This window comes from Clavelina lepadiformis, chromosome 2, assembly GCF_947623445.1.
Source record: "Clavelina lepadiformis chromosome 2, kaClaLepa1.1, whole genome shotgun sequence".
Lineage (NCBI taxonomy): Eukaryota > Metazoa > Chordata > Ascidiacea > Aplousobranchia > Clavelinidae > Clavelina > Clavelina lepadiformis.
Window position 1 is genome coordinate 24,489,423 of NC_135241.1, and position 20,410 is coordinate 24,509,832.

Below are 20,410 nucleotides of genomic sequence, written 5' to 3' on the forward strand. Positions count from 1 at the left end.
TATAGAACTGTGCCTGGATGAAACATGTATTGACTAGCTTCCTTCTGCAATAAAACTTTATAGTAACAATTGGTTTTAGAGTAGTAAACATACTTTCAAGTGTTTTATACCTATTAATCAATCTTATGCAAGACCTATCTTCTTCTTAAACAATTTTCTGCTTGGCATAAAGTAAAAGCCATCTTGCGCTACTCAACTACTTCCTCATTTAGCTGAGTCAGAAACAAGTAAATCATCACACACTCTCCAGCCATGACGTTTGTTCTATGTTTAGTCATTCATGTGGGTTTTGATTGCTCTCAGTGACCAGTTAACCAACTGGTTAACTTCCTTCTACACTAAGTATCAATTACAACGTATCAGTGGAAAACGTTTAGGTTTATTTTTGTTTTGTTTGTTGTCAATGGATTCATTGTCATCATAATAAAAAAGCAACAATTAATGCAATTGTGGATGAACACCACACGACAAGAATATTTCTTCTTGAGGAAATAAATCGAACACATGATATTACTGTTGTGCTTAAGTTATATTAGCATTTGGGGAAACAAATTTGTCTCACACACATGTAAAGTGCACAATGTAATTTAAAATTTTTGTTATGATTGAGAGTTCATATTCAAAGTTTAATGGCGATTATGATTTGATCTGTTCGTCTGTTGTTGTAAACGAGTCACATCGTCATAACTTTTCACGAGAATAACTTCCTGGGGTCCGGTCTTCCACCAACTTCCATCACTGTCTTTGACACTTGTGTCTATGTTTATGTTGTAAATACCTAGAAGAAAAAAACAAATGCAAAATGATCACGAATAAAATTATACTTTTCTGATCCTTCTCACCACGAAGAAACAAGCAATAACAAAGTAGTAGGAGAAAAAAATTGGAGTGACGACTCACCTGGCACTGGGAAGCTGACTAGAAATTGAGAACTGAAATAATCATTGTGAGGTTCAACAATCTGCTCCAAATCACAATCATTTTCCACTTCCTGTTTTATTTTGCAAATAAAGAAAATTGTGAAAGTGATCACTTGTGTTTGAGATAAAAAAGAATTATTACTTCAAAATCAAAAATATAATAAATTGAGCATTTGGTATATTGACCATAGTTTTATAAAAAGTTCCAAGCCATTTAGACAAACCTTTGTATTTTGCATCTTTGATTGCCCCTGTTTGGTTTTCTTCATCTGAAGCTTGATCTTTGCAACGTTTCGAAACTTTTCTTTTACTGAAGTTTCTGCGTCCTGGTATGATGAGGCAGCAGCGCCATCTTGTGATTGTGTATTTTCGTGTTGAATAACCCCCTCGACTTTCAATGCAAGTTGCTGGTTTATTTCGACAGAGACAGGCTCGTTTGATGCATGTTGGTTGGGAGATATCGCCAACTATAAAGTGAAAAGTTTTCTAAATATGAATGCTCGAAAGGACGCCACACAACGTGAGCTCATTTTGAGTTTCGAGAAAACCTCTAACTTCTATTTGCAAAGGTTGACGCTGATTTTCCACCTTGGTGTGTTACCTTTATATTTGTCGTTTGCAGACTCTGATAGAAATATCTCGGGTAGGAATGTGGAACTGACAGTAATATGGAGGAACACTGCATCAAGCAATCTGCTTGCTGGAAACAAATTGAAACAATTTCAATCGATTTTAAAGCTTTTTATAGAATCTTTAAATTTCCTTGCACATTGATCATAATAATAGCAGAAAGTTGTACGTAATTCACTTAAATATTAACTCACGACATGCGATATAGGTTGGGCTGGATTGTCTGTTCGTAAAACATCTTGCAATTTTAGTAGGACACTTGCAAAAGCTTTTCTGACAGCCTAAAAAAATAATAAAATAAGTAATAAAAAAATATCAATTCAGAATTGACCAAGATTGTTGAAACGATTGAAAGTTGCTTAACACCAGTGCATGTGTGTGTGAGTGTGAGTGTGAGTGAGAGAGAGAGAGAGAGAGAAAGGATACAAACAGAGAAAAAGTTCATCCTACCTTTGTATAATGGTCATCATCATCACTTTGGGGAAGATTTTCTAAACCACCATTTTGTAAAACCACATTCCGCTGCCCAACGCTAAACAAGCAAAGTAATGTTTGATGTTTTCTAAATATGAACTAGAAGCACTAAAACAAAAATTATTCAAAATTAATTGTCCTTTAACTGCATATCTTCCTACGTAAGTTTGCAAAAACTCTTCTTAAAGTTTCAATTCAATTTCATTGACAAATTATGAGTTAAAAGCATCAAAACATATTAAATAGTCGAATAAATGTTTGAAAAGTCACCTTAGCCTAATATCATGAGAACAAAAATACCAACTCTAATACAATAGTCTGTAATTTTCTTATCAGTAGCCAAATGCAGTTTGTAATATGACATTCAATGCTTGTAACTATGCGTGAGATGGCACAAGCTCTTTACACAAAAGACAGCAAAGCAAATTTAAAATCTGTCAGAGTTTTAACATATGTGGGTAATTTGAAAGTTTAGGCATTGATATAAATACTGAGTATAGGGAAAACATGTCAACTATTTTAACCCAAGCTACATTTGTCGTTGCACAGCTCGGAATGTTACAGTGTTGGTGATAAAGACCCATATAAATGTGTTAAATTACTGTTTGCAAGCGATAAAGAACAGTAATCATGTTAACAACTGCATTGGATTCAACGATTCAATTCAAATACTTCAACAGGAAGTTATTCTACTACAATGGTTCCCAACACTTTTCAGCAAATACAATTCCATGGCTCCATAAATCGTGTGCTAATTTTTCTTTTCGGAATTCTTAATAGCAAGCTGGGCATCGGTGGTTTGAAAAGGTTAACTTCGCAGCTTTTATAATAAAAATTTTTGTGACTGTAAGATTACGCTGCTTAACCCTTTGTTTTTGTCCGAAATCTCGTGGCACCCCGGTTAGCAAACACTGCTTTATTTTACTAAACATCTGATCGTAAAACACATAAAATACCTTCTTGACAAAACCAAAACATCAATTGCTTGGGCCATAACAGAGCAGGATTGTTGCAATCTACAAAAAACAAAATCGTAAAATATCAACACTTTAAACTTTGGCATGTACAATTCAATAGACATCTTACATGTTAATATTGATGAGCGTTCGTGGATCCGAGTCAAAAGAGGTCATGTGAAGTTCACTGTAGCCAGTGGCAACAGAAAGAAACCAATCAGCACACGCCTTCATCTAAAGCAAGTCATGCATGAGTGAACACCAGACAACAATCGTCACATAATAAACCAACTGTAAACTATAGACGATAAAACAAACAGGCAGATAGACGACAAACAAGCATTTTCCATAATAACTTTCAATGAAATAATCTGTATATTAAGGATTTAAAGGTATTTGTGACTCAAGAAATAAATACCTGCGTCAGCAAAATGCTGCTGGATGTAGAAGGCGAATCGCTTGACGAGCTCTCCAGGTTAACTGTGACCGACGAGATAGCAGGAGGAGGACACGTGCGTACAAGTGAGCAAGCGTGCACAAGCTGAGAATGAGCCTGAAGCATTTCACAACGCAGCCTGGCGTACGTACATTGAAAGTGAAGTGTATGGTTTGGTGTCACTGCTGCCTGCAAAGGAAAATGTTATTTTTTATCGCATTATTTTTCTGTAATATTTCTTTTATATTTCTCCCTGAAGACAGGAAAAAAGAAAACGTTATGTTTTAAAGTTATTCTTTATGGTACTAAAACAATTTCAACTCTAAAACTAAACTGAACTATTTAAGATAATAATCAACTAAACCAGGCCTGGCCAACCCGCGGCTCTTTGCCCGGTATTATGCGACTCTTTCGTTCATATTGAACCTCCGAAAGAGAGCACATTTTAGGCAGACAAATGATACAGAAAAGTAATCTCTACTGGCTAATGTTGAATTGATATTTGCTAAAAAATGACTGATTACATCAGACTTCGACCCAGAATAAAGATGATGAAACTGAAACAATATCTGATGCAGTATTATGACGTAATAAGAAAAAGTGTCATAAGTCATAATGTTTATGATGTGGCCCTTCGCGGTTAACACAGTAAGAAGTGAGGTTCTTAGTCTCTGACTGGTTGGCCACCCCTGAACTAAACCATCAACAGGTATAAAAAGGTAAGAACTTACTGTCAACGATGTCATTGCTTGATGGTAATGCTGGATGACTTTTGACAGCTGTGTGCAGTTCTCTGCTTTACCTGTGGTCTTGGAACCAGAATAATGTGCACAGATCGTCGATTCTGCCAATGACAAACTTGCCAGAGCTTCAAGCCAGAAGTAATGATGCTCAGATGCGACGGAATTGAATATGTGTGAAAATAACTGGTGAGCAGTCCCGTGTTGACCCTAAACACAAAGGAATCTCTCAATAAACCTTTTAGGTTTTACGTACCTAGCAGTACGTCCCTGCAGTTTTACGTACCTAGCAGTTGCAATAAGCGCCACAAAATCATGTAAAACCATTTTATTAAATAAAAGTTATGTTAAATATGTTTCAAACAACAAATATTCCTTCTTACAATCAATTCACCACAATCAATCAAAACAGTTGAGTGACGCATTTAAACATTTAAATGGTTGATAAATGCACATCACCGACACTTCTAATTAACTTTCAACTCACCATTCTAGAAGCTTGTCTTGCTATTCTATAGACTGTCCAGTGGTTGAGGCAAGATAATTGGACGAGATCAACCAATTGGTTCTGCTGAGATGATTGTCCTCTCTCTTGATTGGATAGAAACAAAAGAACACACAAAAGTGTCTGAAAAAAAGGTTGATTTTAAGCGATTCTACAGTATTCGCTGTGCAATATACACAGAAAAAGGGCACAAAATACATTGGTTAAAACTGTGTGTATTATAACAGGGTATTTCATGCATGGTGGCTGTCGTACCACAACAAAATGTTTTCAGCAATATCACACAACAGGAGTTGATAGAAAACATTTCCACAATTTGATAAAAACATTTTTCATGTCTCTCACCGCAACAGCTTGCTGAGTTTCTGCCTCACTTCCGACTAACTCCCGCTTAAGAAGAGATTTTATCAACGAAAGGAACTTTGAGCTGTAATTTGACAACAGACTGCTGGAGTGGCTGAGAATGAGAAGAAACAATTTTTAGTTGCAGGGAATTTTCGTACATTTTTTGTTATACCATAATTTAACAATACAGATGTAACAAAGACATGTGCTGTTACCTCATAGAAGCAATCCCGGCTATTGTCTCCAGCAAAATCTGACTGGTTTCACTCGGAAGAGAAATTCTGTCATTGGTGGAAACCAAGAGACTTATCATTGCTTTAATTAAACGAACATCGGCGCTTTTGGAGAATGCACAGACGAGTCGAAACGAAGGAAGTATCATCTGCAAACAAAATTAGTAACCTTATGACCATTTTTGTGGTTTTAGCAATATTCATAAATCAAGTGGTTTAAAAAAACATTCATACTTTTAAAGCTCGTCGATCGACCTTGCTCTTCTCACTAGATGGTGCTAGAATAAACAAAAGTGCCTCCATGGCATCTAAAACTTCATTACAGAGATCTTCGTGGTGTGGCATCTTGTTCCTGGTTGCATGCCGCGCCACTGACGCAAGCAACTTAGTGGCAAGTGCCGCTTGGATCACGTCCAGGTCATAGCAGCATTGCCGGCACAAGTTAAGAAGCGGCTCACCTGTTTTTTGTTGATATCAATCACGTTGTTAAATTCATATTTCTAGCTAGTTTAAGCAAACCAGATCATTTAAGTGTGACAACATAAGCATTGCTTCACCTTCTTCGATACTGATTTCCACTAAGTAGCCTGATTCTGACAGCGTGCACAAAACACGAATGATTCCTCGTTTCAATGACACAGACAGAGTTGAGAGTTGAAAGGCCTGACACAAAGCATATGAATGTGTGTGAATAACATTTAAATCATAATTCTTGATACTTTGAAAGAACAGTCAGTGCTTTAAGGTAAACTTTAAGGTTGAATTTTGTCGTCTGACAAGCTTTGAAAGCGAGCTCAGTCTAATGTTAATAACGTCGGCAAATGAACTCCTGTTTCAACGAATTTGAAAGTAAAACCTTGCAGAGTGCAGAGCTATCTTGGTTTGTCCATAGATGAGGAGCACTCTTTGCAAGGATGTTCAGGTTTCGGAGAGAATCCATCTTCACTGCTTCTCTTGGATCGCATCTCAGGTATTGAAGCAATAATTCCACCTTTTGTGTATGAGACAACGTATTTCCACAAATAGTAAAACACAAGAAAGTGTTTCAAATATTGAAGTTGCACTCAAGAAAACTTAAAGGTGACATTACAATTGCGTTTGTTTCGCAAACATAGAAATAACTTTTGTGAAATGGGAATTGTCGCTCTGAAGTGAGTCTCCTTCGCATAGACAACACAATTTTCCTTTTAACAGATTTCTATGATAAAATTCAATATTTTTCTTCATACCTGGCTAGGGATGTCGATGAATGAATGAAGTGCCAGTTGAGTCAACACATTCAACGTCGTCAAAACAAAGTCTTGAGCAGGATAGGAGGGCAGTAAGTCCTGGAGGATTTTTCTTGCCTTAGTCGAAATCTGAGATTGAGAAAATCTTTTGTCACACTGTTTCACCACCAAAAGCACAACAGGTAGTAATACATGTCAATTGGTAAAATGAAAACCCGTAAATATGACAACGACAACAAAGTCACATTTTATGATGCAACCAGTTTTCCAAGCAGATTAAGCTTACCTGGACAGTGTAGTGCATGTGCTGCATCACTGGTATCAGTTTTAACTTGATTTCAAGTGGAGTTGAAAGTCCTGCGACAAAATTACGACTTGAAATTCAGTTGCAAATTGAAGATAAATTGATAATAATATATATAATAATAAAATATGTAGTCTGCATATTGACCATAATCCCATCAGAGTCAGACACTTCTAACACAAGAGAGGCCACACCTTGTAACATGGCGGATATTTTGTTACAAATACTCGACGCAAACTCTCTGGAGTAGGAAGCGAACTGGATTGTGGCAAAGATGGCGGCATCCTGCTCGACCCGGTCGTGAGAATCAAGTCCCTGCTGGATGCTGTGATGAGCGTTCTTCTTCTCACCGATGATGCAGGCCACGCTCCCCAACATCCTGGTGTGACACATATGATGTTTATTACCGGTATGGCAAAACAAAAAATTGAAAATGATCCAGATAAACGCAGAACAAGAGAGCATATTATAGTGTTCATGTGCTCTCGTTTCCTTGTGTTGAAGCTAAGGGAGGCCCAAAGCTTCATAACAGTATGATTTCAAAAGGTAGGCCACAAAAACCGAAAAAAAATTGAAAACAAAATAACGAACCGCAGTGTTATCGCGCGAGCGTATGGGTCGTTGCTGTGGATGACGGTGTATATTCGCTTCATAAACTCATCGATGTTGAGGATTTTATCCAAGTGCTTTGTGCTCTGTTGGGCAACTCTCATGATGCAGATCCTCGTAAAGTTGTTGCTAAGCAACAGACATAAACAAAATGTAAGTTTTTTGTGGTTATAGTTATTTTAAGTTAACTATTAATAACTAATTACCCGGTACGAAAAGCATCAGCAAGTTTTAAAAACGCGGAATTGATTAAAATTGGGAATGGAAATCTCGCAAATAGACTCGGAAATCTGACAATCGCTTCACATTGTTCCCAAACCTTGTGTGTCCGCAAACCTTGTAAGAAAGAAGTTTAATGCAAAGTGGAAGTTAAACAAAGTATAACTTACTTGTCACTATAACTTTTTTAATATATCTCTATTATATATAAATATAAGATATTAGCTGAGCCACACCTAACGGTGGGCGTGAAGATTGCCATTACTTGATTGGTATTTCTACCAGCAGGTTCAAGTCGGCATACAATAAAAAGCTGAGTAACAATTAGATAAATCTTAAATTTAAGAAGGTCACCTTTGTCCAACTCCATAAGAGCAGAGTTTGCATCTTGTTGGTGCTCATCCATTAGAAAGTTCTCATCAAAGGTTATGCAATTGGTGAATACACAAGTTCCCACTTTCGTCCACAACTCTAAGTAGTGAACTCCAGACAATGTTTGAGAACAACAACAACCATTTTATGTGAAAGAAATTGTTTACAGCTTACTAAGTTTTAGACTATCTGCAACCTGTTAATCAGATATGTATATATAGATGTATCAAATCATAGACATCATCATATTTTTAGTTTGGGTTGGAGCTCCTCATAAATCACTCCGACCAGTTAGCGATAAGTCTTGCCATGGCAGCTACAGACAAACATTTATGCCACAGACATGCCTCTAGCCCAGCACAAGCTTTCGGAGGGTATCGTGAAAGGAGACCAACAGAAGGTACATGCAAAAAGATTAAGGCAATCTTACTGCACTAGATGGCCAAGAAAGCCAACCTAACAAACCACTGTTGATTTCTCCAACTTAGCCATACGACCAGTAGCTTTTGAAACTATGATTTAAATACAAAAATTAGCTGAAATAAACAAACTTCCGTGGAGCATAACACAAACGTAACTATGATCACAAATCACGGTAGGTTAAAGATAAGCAGCTATGACTTATGAGAATAAGTATGCAAAAAATTGATTTTAGCTATTTAGGATTTAATTTAAGATAGGTTAACTTTTGGTCATTACATACTATGGTCAAAATCCATTTCATAACATAGCATCCATTCTTTTGGTTACTTTGTTATAACATTTACTGGTAAGTTTACATTAACAAGATATGGTTAAAATTATGTTCTTTTTCCGGCGAAATAGTGGCAGCCTTTATTTTACTGATATTGTATTTAAAACTAGCACAACAGAAAGCATACCATAGGAGTTAAAACGAAAAAAATTTCTAACATTATCGACTTAGCTGATGTGAAAGTTACGTTTTTTCCGAAAAACAAACCTACAGTTTAATTTTTTACTAAAAAGTAAGTGCATGTTATTTTAGTTTAATTAACATGTTTACAACCCAAAAATAACTTAAATAGACGTATTTTAGCAGAGAGAAAATTTATAAGTTAAGCGAAGCCAATTGGTGTATCGCCTGTTTCGAAAATTTACATGATACACCGGAGATCTCCAGCGTGGCAAAGGAGCAAATATCGTTACGTCACTGGTGTAAATATCAGCTTTAAGCTTTTATGACGTGGCGTCACACAGGCCTAATCATGTCACAAGAAACAAGCATGGGCCTATATACGGCACAAAGATTGCAAGTGCGAACCAACGGCTTTCCAATCGGCTCCATTAATTTCAACTAAGAGTTGGGTTATGCCTGGTTGCGGCGGAAGATAATTAGAATTTTAATGTTGGTGTGACGTAATAAATAGACCCTAATTATTTGGCGTAAATCTCCGTGGCTGTGCTAAAATACAGGCTTTCCATACAGCTACAGCAATACAGGGCGTTTCGACGGTTTCGTGTTGCCTCGCCCACGAAATAAGTAAGCAGGGCGTCTATGTGATATCTGATAATTGCACCACGGCTAGCTCGGTAATTGGGGCTTTTAAGAGGTGAAAAATAATCGCCAAGTTTCAGACCTTCAAAATTCTAATTGCGACGATAAGGATAACTGTAAGCCTACACCAATCAAGCACGCTATCTGGAAACGACTGATGTTTGAAGGCAATGATCCTAACAGGGGAATAACCTAAGACCACACAAAATGTTTTTTTTGAGACTGACACAGACATCAACAATTTTTCACTTGAAATAAATGTTTTTGCTTCTCTACTTCAAAGCTTGATGACTCTACACTATTCATGCAATTTCCTTGAGCAAGGCGTTAACACTTGCTTTTGTTCATTGACCCCAGTAAACAGCTCCACACAGTGGGGCAAAACAACTTCAACAGTAACCAAATTACACAGGGCGTCAACCGTCAATCAGAAATGGCTCCGAACAGTGGGTAACGGGAGCTTGGATTGAACCATCAGCCGGATAAATGGTGCAAGACTTATAACAAGCAAATATTCTAACATCACGCCTTAACAAATTTTTCATAGTTGCTACTACAAACACTTAATGCATAACTGCATTCATCAAACAGAGCTTCAATGCATTCTGTAATATTTCCAGCTAAAGAAAACAAATCAAACTTCACTTGCCTGCAATACGAAAAAAAATCACCTTACATTAAAAAGCACAAATGAAAATGGCATAGAAATTGCACAAAAACATAATACGGAATTCGTGATCAAAGCAACAGTGCTGCCAATCGCTGCTTTCAGTACAAAGCAAGGCTACAAGCCAAACAATTGCCTCATATCAGCCAGCGAAAGACGAACTCTGTTGTCAGTATCTGCTCCTTCCATTACAGCCTTGGCTATGTTGATCTTCTTTTCTTGAAGCTGGAAATGAATAAAAGTAAGCAGACGGCCTTAACATCCATTCTGTCACAATTCGTGCAATAAAATATTGGTACAATTGAGTGATATGAAATATTGGTACAATTGAGTGATATGAAATCGTACCTGCAATATTTGTTCCTCAACTGTCCCAGAAACAACAAATTTATGCACAAAAACGTTCTTTTTCTGCCCAACACGATAAATCCTGTCAAATGCCTGAAAAGGAAGGATATCAAAATGAAAAACAACAAAATATCTGTTCTGGGCAATCGAAATATCATCATCACAAATATCCAGCCAAATAATGAAATGAAAACGAATAAACAGTCACTTGTTTCTCTAAGGCGGGATTCCAGTGCAAATCGAGCAGGAACAAATGATTTCCTCCGACAAGATTTAACCCGACACCCCCAGCTTGCAGCGACACGAGCATTACCTGAAAATATATCGAGTTCTATAAAACATGTGACGCATCTTTATTACTGTTGAGAATTGTCTTTATTGCTGACGAATTATGACTTATCAGATAATTTGACAGCATCCGTTAAACAAAGCCGATAATGTGATAAAGATTTCAAAATTAGTCTTCATTTTAGCATAATCCACACGATTTGGTAAAAATATTAAATAGATAGTTTGTTGACCTTTGGTTTTGAAGGATTTCGGTTAAACTCATCGACCAAATCCATTCTTTTCCGTGCAGACACGCTTCCTTCGATTACGGCGTAACTGAATTTAGCTGCTTGTAGATGGTGGGCCAGTACACGCAACATGCTCGTCCATTGGCTGATGAACACGCATTTGTCGTTTGGTTGCTCGAAACTGTTGCAAAATTATGCAATTTTCAATTTCAGCAGAGATTTATTCCACTAAACTTCAGCAACTAAAAACTGACTCAAGTTTGTGGAGAGTGTCCATCACGAACTTGATCTTGCTGCTCGTGGAAGAGATTTCAAAACATTCACTTTTATCCTTGCCGACATATTTGTCCTTGTCCAATGATTTGCAGAAACTTGACTCTGATACGAAGAAACAAAATCAGATGTAATTAACTTGTGAAAAACTTTTTCAAATAAATCTTAAATAAAAAGCTTTCATGTATTTTATTTTATTTAAAAGTTGCCATGTTCTGTTTCTGTAAACAGCCAAAAGATATTCTTTTTTTTACAATATCACCAGTATTATCATTATTATTAACCTATCATATTATAATTATTACACGGTATTATTACATTACACGTATCCATAGATATCAAGCATCACCATTCCACAAAACTTCACTGTACTCACCGTCATTCAAATTCATCGAGCGGAAAAGATCCTCCACAGCGATAGATTCCTTTTCCTTTTCCAAAAGATCTTGATCAAAACTCTTACCCAGCAAGCTGAGATGACCACAGCATTGCCTAAGTCTGTTCAAGACACAGAGCACATGTGGCCCATATAGTGCAAGTTAAGATTTTATAACCACGCAATTATGTTTGCAAAAATCATAACAAGTGTGTGACAATGTCTTGTAATATTCTGTTTATTACAACATCAACATGTCCATTAATGTACCTCAGGAGCATAACAAGCAGGGAGGTGGCGGACATTTTCTTTTCGGGTTCATAGGTCAAATGATTCAGTTGACCGTATGGGCGTTTTACATCACAACTTTTTTTACCTCTGACCTGCTCATATGCCATGTACGCTGAGTGGGATTCCAACTTTAGTTTGTTGTACACCTTTGAAATTATAACTGAGCTAATATATTGTGACACTGTCATTTATAATATATCACACTTTTGGGCGATGACGACGAAGATTGTAGTGTAAATGTAAATTACACTTTCTCTCGTGATAATTTTTTAAACAACTCTGCATATTGATACCTCTTGTTCCACTTCATTGAGTTTAATGCGATGGATCTCAAAGTTTCTTTTTGGGAGAGGAATCAAAGGTTTTCCGTTCAACCCTTTCTGGCTTTTCTCTCTTTTAGAGGAAAAAATTGACAGCAGGGTTTCGACGTTACACGCAAATTATGTGAAGCTAATTTTAACTCTTACACAATTATGACATCACAAAAGTAGAAGAGTTGCTCACCTTCGCAATACGAGACTTGAGACGAGAGTTTTAAGCCGTTGCTTGCCAAGCTCACTTTTGTTGCCCACTTGGTGTCTCCATAACTTCCACTCATTAAACGGGTGACAATGTAAAAATTTAATCATCGCATACATATCATTTTCCTGGTTTTGAACTGGGGTTCCTGCAAAAACAATTCAAGTCAAAGATAAGACTTTCGAGATAAACGATTGTATTTAGTGTCATAACAATTCACCTGACAAAGCCCAGCGTGACTGAGAGTTCAAAGCACAGACCGCTTCACTCGTCTGACTTTTAAAATTCCTTATTTGGTGAGCTTCATCTAAGATTACTCTTCGCCAATTGATGAGAAACAAAGTATTTTCAGATCCTGAACAACACAGAAGAAGAAGTGTTAAAAGTGCAGATGAGGAGGAATGTAACTTGCCGCTGAAGAGACAAAGAATTCAACCTGCTGGCGGCTTTTTCTTTTTCTCCACATCCTCTGGTTTCTCCACTTTCGGCTTGCATCTTCGCACTGATGTAAAACCATTGTTTCAAACCATAGCATTGATTTAATTACGTATATTGAATGGTGATATAAGGCGCCGCATGTACCTATATCGTACGTTGTTATGACGACATCAAACTCTGCCAGCTTTTCGGCGTTCTTTTCACGCGAGCTTCCGTGAAATAAATGAATACTGAGCAGACCCTTTTTGCACCTACATAAAAATCACACACAGACCTCAGTAACCGGGGTATTGAAAGACAAGGGTCATCACCAAGTGGGTTTAAGCAATGCAAAAATTTCGCCCTAACCCAACGCAGATGCCGATACCATGGCGTGTAATCTTCAACTTACAACTTCATATTCTCTACTACCAAATATGGGCATAAGAGTAATCTCTTTATAAGAGAATAGAAGACGCGAGATGACAACTGACCTGTTTCGAATTTCGCTTTCCCAATGATATATCAGTGACGCTGGAGCAACTATTAACGTTGAATCTGTTGAAACCACTGTCCAAATGCAAAACATACAACATGGTGAATGTTTAATGAAGTAAGATAATCATAACTTTTATTTTGCTTACATTTTGTTTTCTTATCCTCAGCAGAATCCAACAAAGTTTCTTCAGCGGAAGCTGAAAAAATGAACATATTTACTATCCTTTACGGTGTCCAATTCATTTTAAAACGTCTAAAGTGGTCAAAAATTACAATATCTATTATATTTTAAAACATGGCGCATTTGTGAGTACAACTGTTCTTAACTTCTGTAAAATTAAGAAGTCTCAAATAAAACATTTCTTTACTATTTTCGACCGCAGTTGTTCCATTTTCTGTTGTAACTTTTTCTTTCTCTGTCCCTGGTAAAACAAATGTATACCTTTAAATATCGGAGAAGAACCAAACCAATCAATTTTTTTGTTATCAAATGACATGAAATTAACATAGAAAGGCTGAAGGACCACCACAGCTTGAAGTTTCATCAGAGGCTGCGTCATCGTCATTTTTATCTTTGTTTACGTCATCTGCATTGTCTTCGTTTTTTTCGTCGTCGTTTTCTTCTTCGTTCTTTTTGTCTTTATTCTATAAAGTTGACTAAAAACCTCTATAACCACAAATTTTGCATCATTGAGGAAATACACCGGTCCGATAACGAGGGATTTATAACTGAGTAAGCTTCCATATATTTACATCATAATGACTGATGGCTTGAAATTTTTAATGACCTGAATTTGTTTTAAAATCAACGAAATCATGGTGAGAGTTTTTCCGAGTCCCATATCATCGGCCAGAACTCCACCGTTGACAGACTGACTCTCTCTCCAAACCAACCACTGCAACGCTTGTTTTTGATGAGGCATCAACGACACCTTCGCGAATAACAACCGGTAACTTTTTGAAGACATCGACAGAACAGAAATAAAGACAGAACTTTATAAGTTTCACCGTCAAGCCATCAGGATCATTCAGTTCCTCGTCACTTGATGGACAGCTATGTAGTGAGCCGTGTAGTTTTTCTATTGCATCTGCAGTCATCTAGCATTATAACGTTATAACAATAACAAGTGATACAGTTATACCGCAGTGTAGCTGTAATAATAAATGGGAATAATATTTTGAATGATGCAGACAAGTTAAGAAATTTACCTTCTGGATGGTATCTAAGCGTTTTATTGTCATTCTCCCGCCATAATATTGATCAGTATCTTTCTTCATTTTTTCATCAGCAAAGTCTGGTTCTTTGTATGCAGAGGTTTTAAACGACAAAATCCCTATTTTAAAATCTTCTTTATCCAAATCAGCTGCATTCTTCGAGGAAGGTCTTGGCAAGATCGTCTTCTTATCATGGGAGATGGGATCACTTTTATCATCAATTTTGACCAAGTGCGTGTTTTTCAGCTTCAATTCTAGTTCCGTGATCTGATCCTGGATTCGTCTGCCTCCATCTGGGAGCTTGGAAATGTCCAAACTTCTCATAAGACTCTGCTTCTGATGAAGTTGTTGTCGAATCTTTTCTCGTACGGGATTTTCAAAATTCCTGTTAACAGATCCTGATGCGCCGAATGAACTTCCTTGTGGTTGCTTCAATGTCGTCTGATGCAGCCTCTTTATCCCATCATTTTGTCTTTCATTGCTTGGCAGCTTGTTCAATACTTTCTTCTGATTGACATTTGCATGAGGAGCAGAATTATTATGCCGTGTTTGAAATGGTTCGTGAGGGATCTGACATGGGTTGATATGTTTCGGATGATGAGGATCAGACTGGAATAATTTCTCTTCATCATTATCTTCTGCTGAAGTCATCGGACCTGATTTTTCTTCCCGCATTATATCAACTGCAAGGGGCTGATATTTTCGATCAGGGTTCGGGACCAGAATGAAGTTTAACCTTTCACCCCTTGCTAGTCTCGTTATCCCGGCATTTTCAACATGTTTTACATGCAAAAAAGCATCGGTAGGTGGATTTGTTTCACACTGAGCAAAGCCATATTGTTTGACGTCACTATACCAAATCACACGTCCTCTTACCCTGCCACTTTCAGGATGAGGAAATTTCGTATTGTCCCCGACCATATTTTTCATCATAATTCGAACTGCAACCGGCTCTTTGACTTGGCCTTTTTCTTTGAAGAGATCAAAGATTACATTCTGGCCGACTTCCACGTTTGTATTCTTATCAATCATACTCACCTTGGCGAAGTAATAACTCTGGGATTTTTCGTTTTCTTTGATGAACCCGCACCTTCTCTGAGCATCATAAGACGTAATTACACCGTTTAAAGGCATAGCAAAACTGTTAAAACATCAGCAGCTTTCCTCACAAACAAAACTTCTAGTTTTTTTCACGGCTCACTTTGGCGCTTAACCTTAATTTACCTTGAAGAAGAATTTCTAAATACTCTTGCAGCTACAAAACCTTCACATCACGCGCCAAATCATTGGACAGCTGTTTAACGCATCACTGATCACAAATAATGTGCTTGCCAAAACACTCGTGTCAGTCGTGTGATTTTTTAGCAGAATTATAGTTATTTGCGGAATGGATTAAGTAGTGCAAAATTTATTTCTGTTACCTAGAAGTTAACATTTTATCACTCACATGCCAAACCGGTTTAAATATGACTTCCGTCTTTATTGATCGCCACTCATATGAACGAGTTCAGCTTAGTTTGTCAGATGCCACACGCAGCATACCGGACGCCAGAAAAAAATTATGTTCTAAACGGCAGAGACTGGTTGCAGTTAATACGGCAACACTTTTCATTTAACAGTTTATTTTACAAATTATGTTTTCTTTTAAAAGCCATCTTCTGGAGGTGGAAATGAATATGCTTTCATATAAAATCTACGACGCGTTTTTCGAGGCGTGGCTTGTTCTTGAAGTATTGAAAAATGTCCCAAATTAAAAACGCAAAACGTTAAACAGATCACTCTTTCCTCAACACAATCCAGGATATAATCAAAGATGAAAAATAAAGTTACAAAATTACTGGGAAAATCAACAAAGCAAAAAAAGAGACATGGTTTTAAAAGATGTTACTTAGAATATTAAACTGTTGCAATCAGTAGAACGAAATCAAAAATATTCATAATACTCTCTTATCTACGACACAAACAAAGCAAAGCACATACACGTATAGTCCAGTTTTAGTATCAAGTATAATTGACTTGATAATTACTATTTATAATGTTTTAAGCTGCTAACAATGAATGGCGTTTTTACGAGAAGAGTGAAGCTATAGAAAGCAAATGACGCACAAAGTAAAACAATGGGATTATGAACGTTTTGGCGACAAAATAATTTATAAATCGAAAGACACGAGGTATAAATTAATTTTATTTAGCCTATACTTCATAGTTGTTTAATAGTTTATATCTATGTAAAGTATCATTGTCGATTTTAAATCGCGCCAAAACTCTCCCCAGTTCGAAAATAAAGATTGTCATGCCACATGTAGCCTACCACTTGCAAGCGCCAATAACTATTTGCACTCTGTGTTTTTGCATGCTTCGTTCTGCATGATTTCTATGGTTTTTTGGGTTAACTCATTTATCCAGAGTCAATGCTACCGCGGAAAGACTTTTCAATTTTTTCGGAAGCAGCCTATCTTAAAAATAGCGGCGTTCGTAATCTACGCAAATTATATCGTATATGGGAAGATATTTCTGGCTTATTGACGTGTGATCTGTTCACTAATGACGTATTTGAAGCTTAAATGAAACCAAGGCTAGCACTAAATTATTGGTCTGAGTACGGTGGGCCTATCAGTGAATTTTTATGGCATGATTAGGACCCTTCCGAATATTACGTCATGTTCGGAACATATTTCCTGCGGGGCCTATTATTATGGACTGCTGTTTATATGTTGTTTGTTCGATCGATTGATTTTGACGGCGGAAGCATAAACTGATGAAAAGTACCAACAAACGACATATTTTAAGCCAGACAAAGTGCCATCAGATTTAGAACAAAAGATCAATAGTTAAATCGATAATTAACCGTTCCAATTTTTTGATTCATCACAAAGAGTTAAAAATAGCAGTTTTTTTTGGTCCACGAATAACATAGAGTTTTTCGAAGGCCATGTGCCGGGGGTGGATATTGTGCGTGGTTCCCCTGGTTATCAGTGATGTAATAAAATATGAGCGAAAACATAAACGAGACTTGATATTGGGTATAAAAGAGACCAAGATGTCGAGATTGGAGACAGACTCGTGCGAACCAGATCTGGAAATCGTCTAGAAATCAGCCCAAATCACTCGTCGAATAATCAAGAATAATTATTAAGTTACTACGTAATTGAGAATATTAACCAATAAGGTATGGTGGAAATCGTCAACTTTCAAATTTGCCGCCGATTTTCAGTTTTTCTTCTTCTTTTTACCTTCGCTCCGGCCCTATCAAACGCAACCTCCCGTCGCCAAGCTTTAGTGTCAGGAAGACTGAATTCTCTGAAATCGCGACTGAGTTTCATGAAGATTGGAATCGACAAAGTACTGACGAGATATGTGAGTTTTTCTCTACTTACATAAATTGCAATCGATGTGTAATTTCTCGTGCAGCTTTATTATTTAAGTGCAGAAGTGCAGTTTATGAATCATAGCAGTTGCTTTCTAGATTTCCTCAGAGATGGAATGCACCAGTACTTTGGCTTGTCGTGTTCCTTCAACCAGCTTAAAGTTGTCAATTCTTCCGTCGCGAGCTGATATGGAGGTCAGTAGAGTTCATCCGTATCAGATAAACGGTGTCTTTGCTTTTTAACATTTTTGGCTGAACTAGAAAATAATCAGTTTAAAATAATAGATACTGATCGCGATTTGTGGATTAAATTTTGCTTGCAAATTACGTTTATCGTTGAGTTGCATTCATTAAATGCAGACAGACGATTGGAGGAAAGTTTTCGAAGTGAACTTGAACGGGCTTCAAGATTTCAACTTGTACTTGCACCGGATGCTAAGCGAAGACTCTCAAAGGACGACTCTCTCAGAAGCGAATCAGGATCTTTTGAGACAAGTCTGGAACACTGTCAACCAATTCATGTTCTTCTTCAAACATCATGTGAGTAACGGATCACTTCTTCATATCCTGCTGAGCTTACGTTATATTACAGGACTGAGCAACGGGTTCTGTATCATAGGGCTTTGATATCTTTGCAGTAACTAAAAGTGACCTCTTCCCTATAATAAAATATGTACAGATAAGTGAGTTCAACTTACAATAGACAAGGCGTGAAGTACAACAGAGGTTTTCATAAGAATACTTCATTTTCAGATGGAAGACATTTTCTGTTTCGAAATAAACGTGGAGCCCTTTGGACTCTACCCACCTTGTCGTTCTTGTGGCCAGAATACTCCCCCAAGTCGTACCCTGGAGATCGTTCGAAATTATCAGTTCATGATGCAGTTTTACAGCTATCTAGATGGATTCTCTAACTTGTATAATAAATTCTTAGTACGCGCCAATGTGCCTGACAGATGCGGATAAAACCGCCTTTGCGCGATCGTGATGTCATTTCGCTAAATTGTAAAACAAAAACATTTTCTGAAATTTTAATGAAAATTCCCTTTGTTTTTTATTTATTTATTTGTGGTTGTCACCAGATTTGTGTTGTCCTTTTTTCTTGATCTGCAATTTTATATTTTTGGTTTAATTTTGTTTCCGTCTGTACTCACGTCACTGCCTTTAACTAATCAATTGCCAGGTCGGCTTATTTATTTGTGCCTTATATGTCCGTTCTATGCATGCTTGAGAATTCAGAAATAAAACCTGATTTTTGAGAATTTATGATGGAAATTAAGACAGTTTTATCTGAATTTAGGGAAAATTTAAAATCTTTAAGAAAATATTTTACACCATCATTTCAGTTTTAAAGAAGTTTACGATTTCATAAAATTGAAAGCAGACTGGTCTTATAGATTCACCACTGACGTTGAGGCAACTCTCAGTAACGTAACGACGATTCGTGCGTAGGATTCCATACTATACGTAACTGTTGACGTACATTACATGGAATATACACATTATCGATTCGATCGACTGACTACTCACAAACGCCCGATTACGTGTGACATCATAGCTTACGTAAGTCGAAAACAAGTATTTGATCATCACCAGTTCTTTTAATATTATATGGGACCATGTAATAAGATAACGTCACTGTGACGTAGCACGTTCGCGAGGGCGTGATGATTGTGACGTGCTCCTGAGGAATGTGAAGAATTTTACAATTTCTATGTGGGAGGTTCATGCGTTAATATTTTCAACTACGTATATATCCTAACTACGGAATCAGAATCATAACTCCACGCGTAACATATGTAGGTATCATAACTCCTGGCAACTGATAAAATTTGAATCAAAACGTAAGAAAATTGTCAACATTTCCATCGTAGTTTAACGTCGGAATGTGTGAGCGTTCGATTGTGAAAGTGAAGAAATTGTTGAATATTTCACCACCAACGCATCACAGGGAATAAAGAGATAGCAAAAAACGACGTCACAATGCAAAGCCTTAAAACGCGTTGAACAAAGTTCAACAAAGAGTCCCATAAAAAGTTCATTTAACGCGCATAGCATAGCATGCAAGCGTAGCATAGCATCTGCAAAACATGGAGAAACTTTTGTTTTCCGAGTTCAAAGAAACTTCAAAACAAAACTCAAGCCCGAAACTTACACCTGTCAGAAGACACGTGCACGATTAATTTTAGTTTTGAGAAAGGTAGGAGAGCGGTGTATAACGTGCAATGGTTAAATGGATTACTTCCTCGATTCGTTGTGATGCTTGCAACCGGACAGACAAGAATCAGTTGAGAAGTTCCTAAACCGGATTATGGTCGTTTCTTATTTGCGAGAGAGAATTCTTTTCTTTATATCACCAATACCGCAAAGTTCGAAGTAAAATGATTTACTACTTGATGAATTTCCCCACAAATTCCCCTATTGTGAGAATGG

General features: G+C 37.1%; 3 protein-coding genes across 6 annotated transcripts; 1 reads left to right on the forward strand and 2 right to left on the reverse strand.

The window, feature by feature from the left end:
* Window positions 1-444: 444 nt before the first annotated feature.
* LOC143445754 (integrator complex subunit 7-like) lies at window positions 445-8,164 on the reverse strand. Its single transcript, XM_076945057.1, has 22 exons — window positions 7,955-8,164; window positions 7,588-7,717; window positions 7,364-7,510; window positions 6,967-7,151; window positions 6,755-6,825; window positions 6,469-6,597; window positions 6,096-6,230; window positions 5,797-5,902; window positions 5,474-5,697; window positions 5,222-5,388; window positions 5,007-5,118; window positions 4,644-4,784; window positions 4,148-4,366; window positions 3,399-3,605; window positions 3,111-3,214; window positions 2,981-3,040; window positions 2,001-2,082; window positions 1,745-1,831; window positions 1,522-1,620; window positions 1,145-1,387; window positions 901-991; window positions 445-778 (listed from the first exon to the last, which is right to left on the reverse strand). Exons 1-22 carry the CDS (start codon window positions 8,004-8,006, stop codon window positions 627-629), a joined length of 2,943 nt encoding a protein of 980 aa, XP_076801172.1. The 5' UTR covers window positions 8,007-8,164; the 3' UTR covers window positions 445-626.
* A 1,920-nt stretch (window positions 8,165-10,084) lies between these two features.
* On the reverse strand, window positions 10,085-16,063 carry LOC143446561 (transcription termination factor 2-like). 4 transcript variants are annotated; one of them, XM_076946252.1, is made up of 20 exons: window positions 15,649-16,062; window positions 14,605-15,581; window positions 14,404-14,493; window positions 14,184-14,327; window positions 13,902-14,040; window positions 13,764-13,817; window positions 13,542-13,592; window positions 13,392-13,467; window positions 13,063-13,169; window positions 12,917-12,982; window positions 12,701-12,835; window positions 12,466-12,628; window positions 12,255-12,354; window positions 11,941-12,107; window positions 11,671-11,792; window positions 11,276-11,399; window positions 11,025-11,202; window positions 10,712-10,816; window positions 10,504-10,596; window positions 10,085-10,380 (listed from the first exon to the last, which is right to left on the reverse strand). In XM_076946252.1, the coding sequence occupies exons 2-20, from the start codon at window positions 15,541-15,543 to the stop codon at window positions 10,273-10,275; spliced, it is 2,961 nt and encodes a 986-aa protein (XP_076802367.1). In that variant the 5' UTR covers window positions 15,544-15,581; window positions 15,649-16,062; the 3' UTR covers window positions 10,085-10,272. The 4 variants fall into 4 exon arrangements, with proteins under 4 accessions (XP_076802367.1, XP_076802366.1, XP_076802365.1 ...); XM_076946251.1 differs by having other exon boundaries at window positions 13,923-14,040; window positions 14,605-16,063; XM_076946250.1 differs by having other exon boundaries at window positions 13,920-14,040; window positions 14,605-16,063.
* A 1,622-nt stretch (window positions 16,064-17,685) lies between these two features.
* On the forward strand, window positions 17,686-19,219 carry LOC143446556 (uncharacterized). The gene is made up of 4 exons (XM_076946230.1): window positions 17,686-17,967; window positions 18,077-18,172; window positions 18,338-18,517; window positions 18,731-19,219. The coding sequence occupies exons 1-4, from the start codon at window positions 17,782-17,784 to the stop codon at window positions 18,941-18,943; spliced, it is 675 nt and encodes a 224-aa protein (XP_076802345.1). The 5' UTR covers window positions 17,686-17,781; the 3' UTR covers window positions 18,944-19,219.
* Window positions 19,220-20,410: the final 1,191 nt, after the last annotated feature.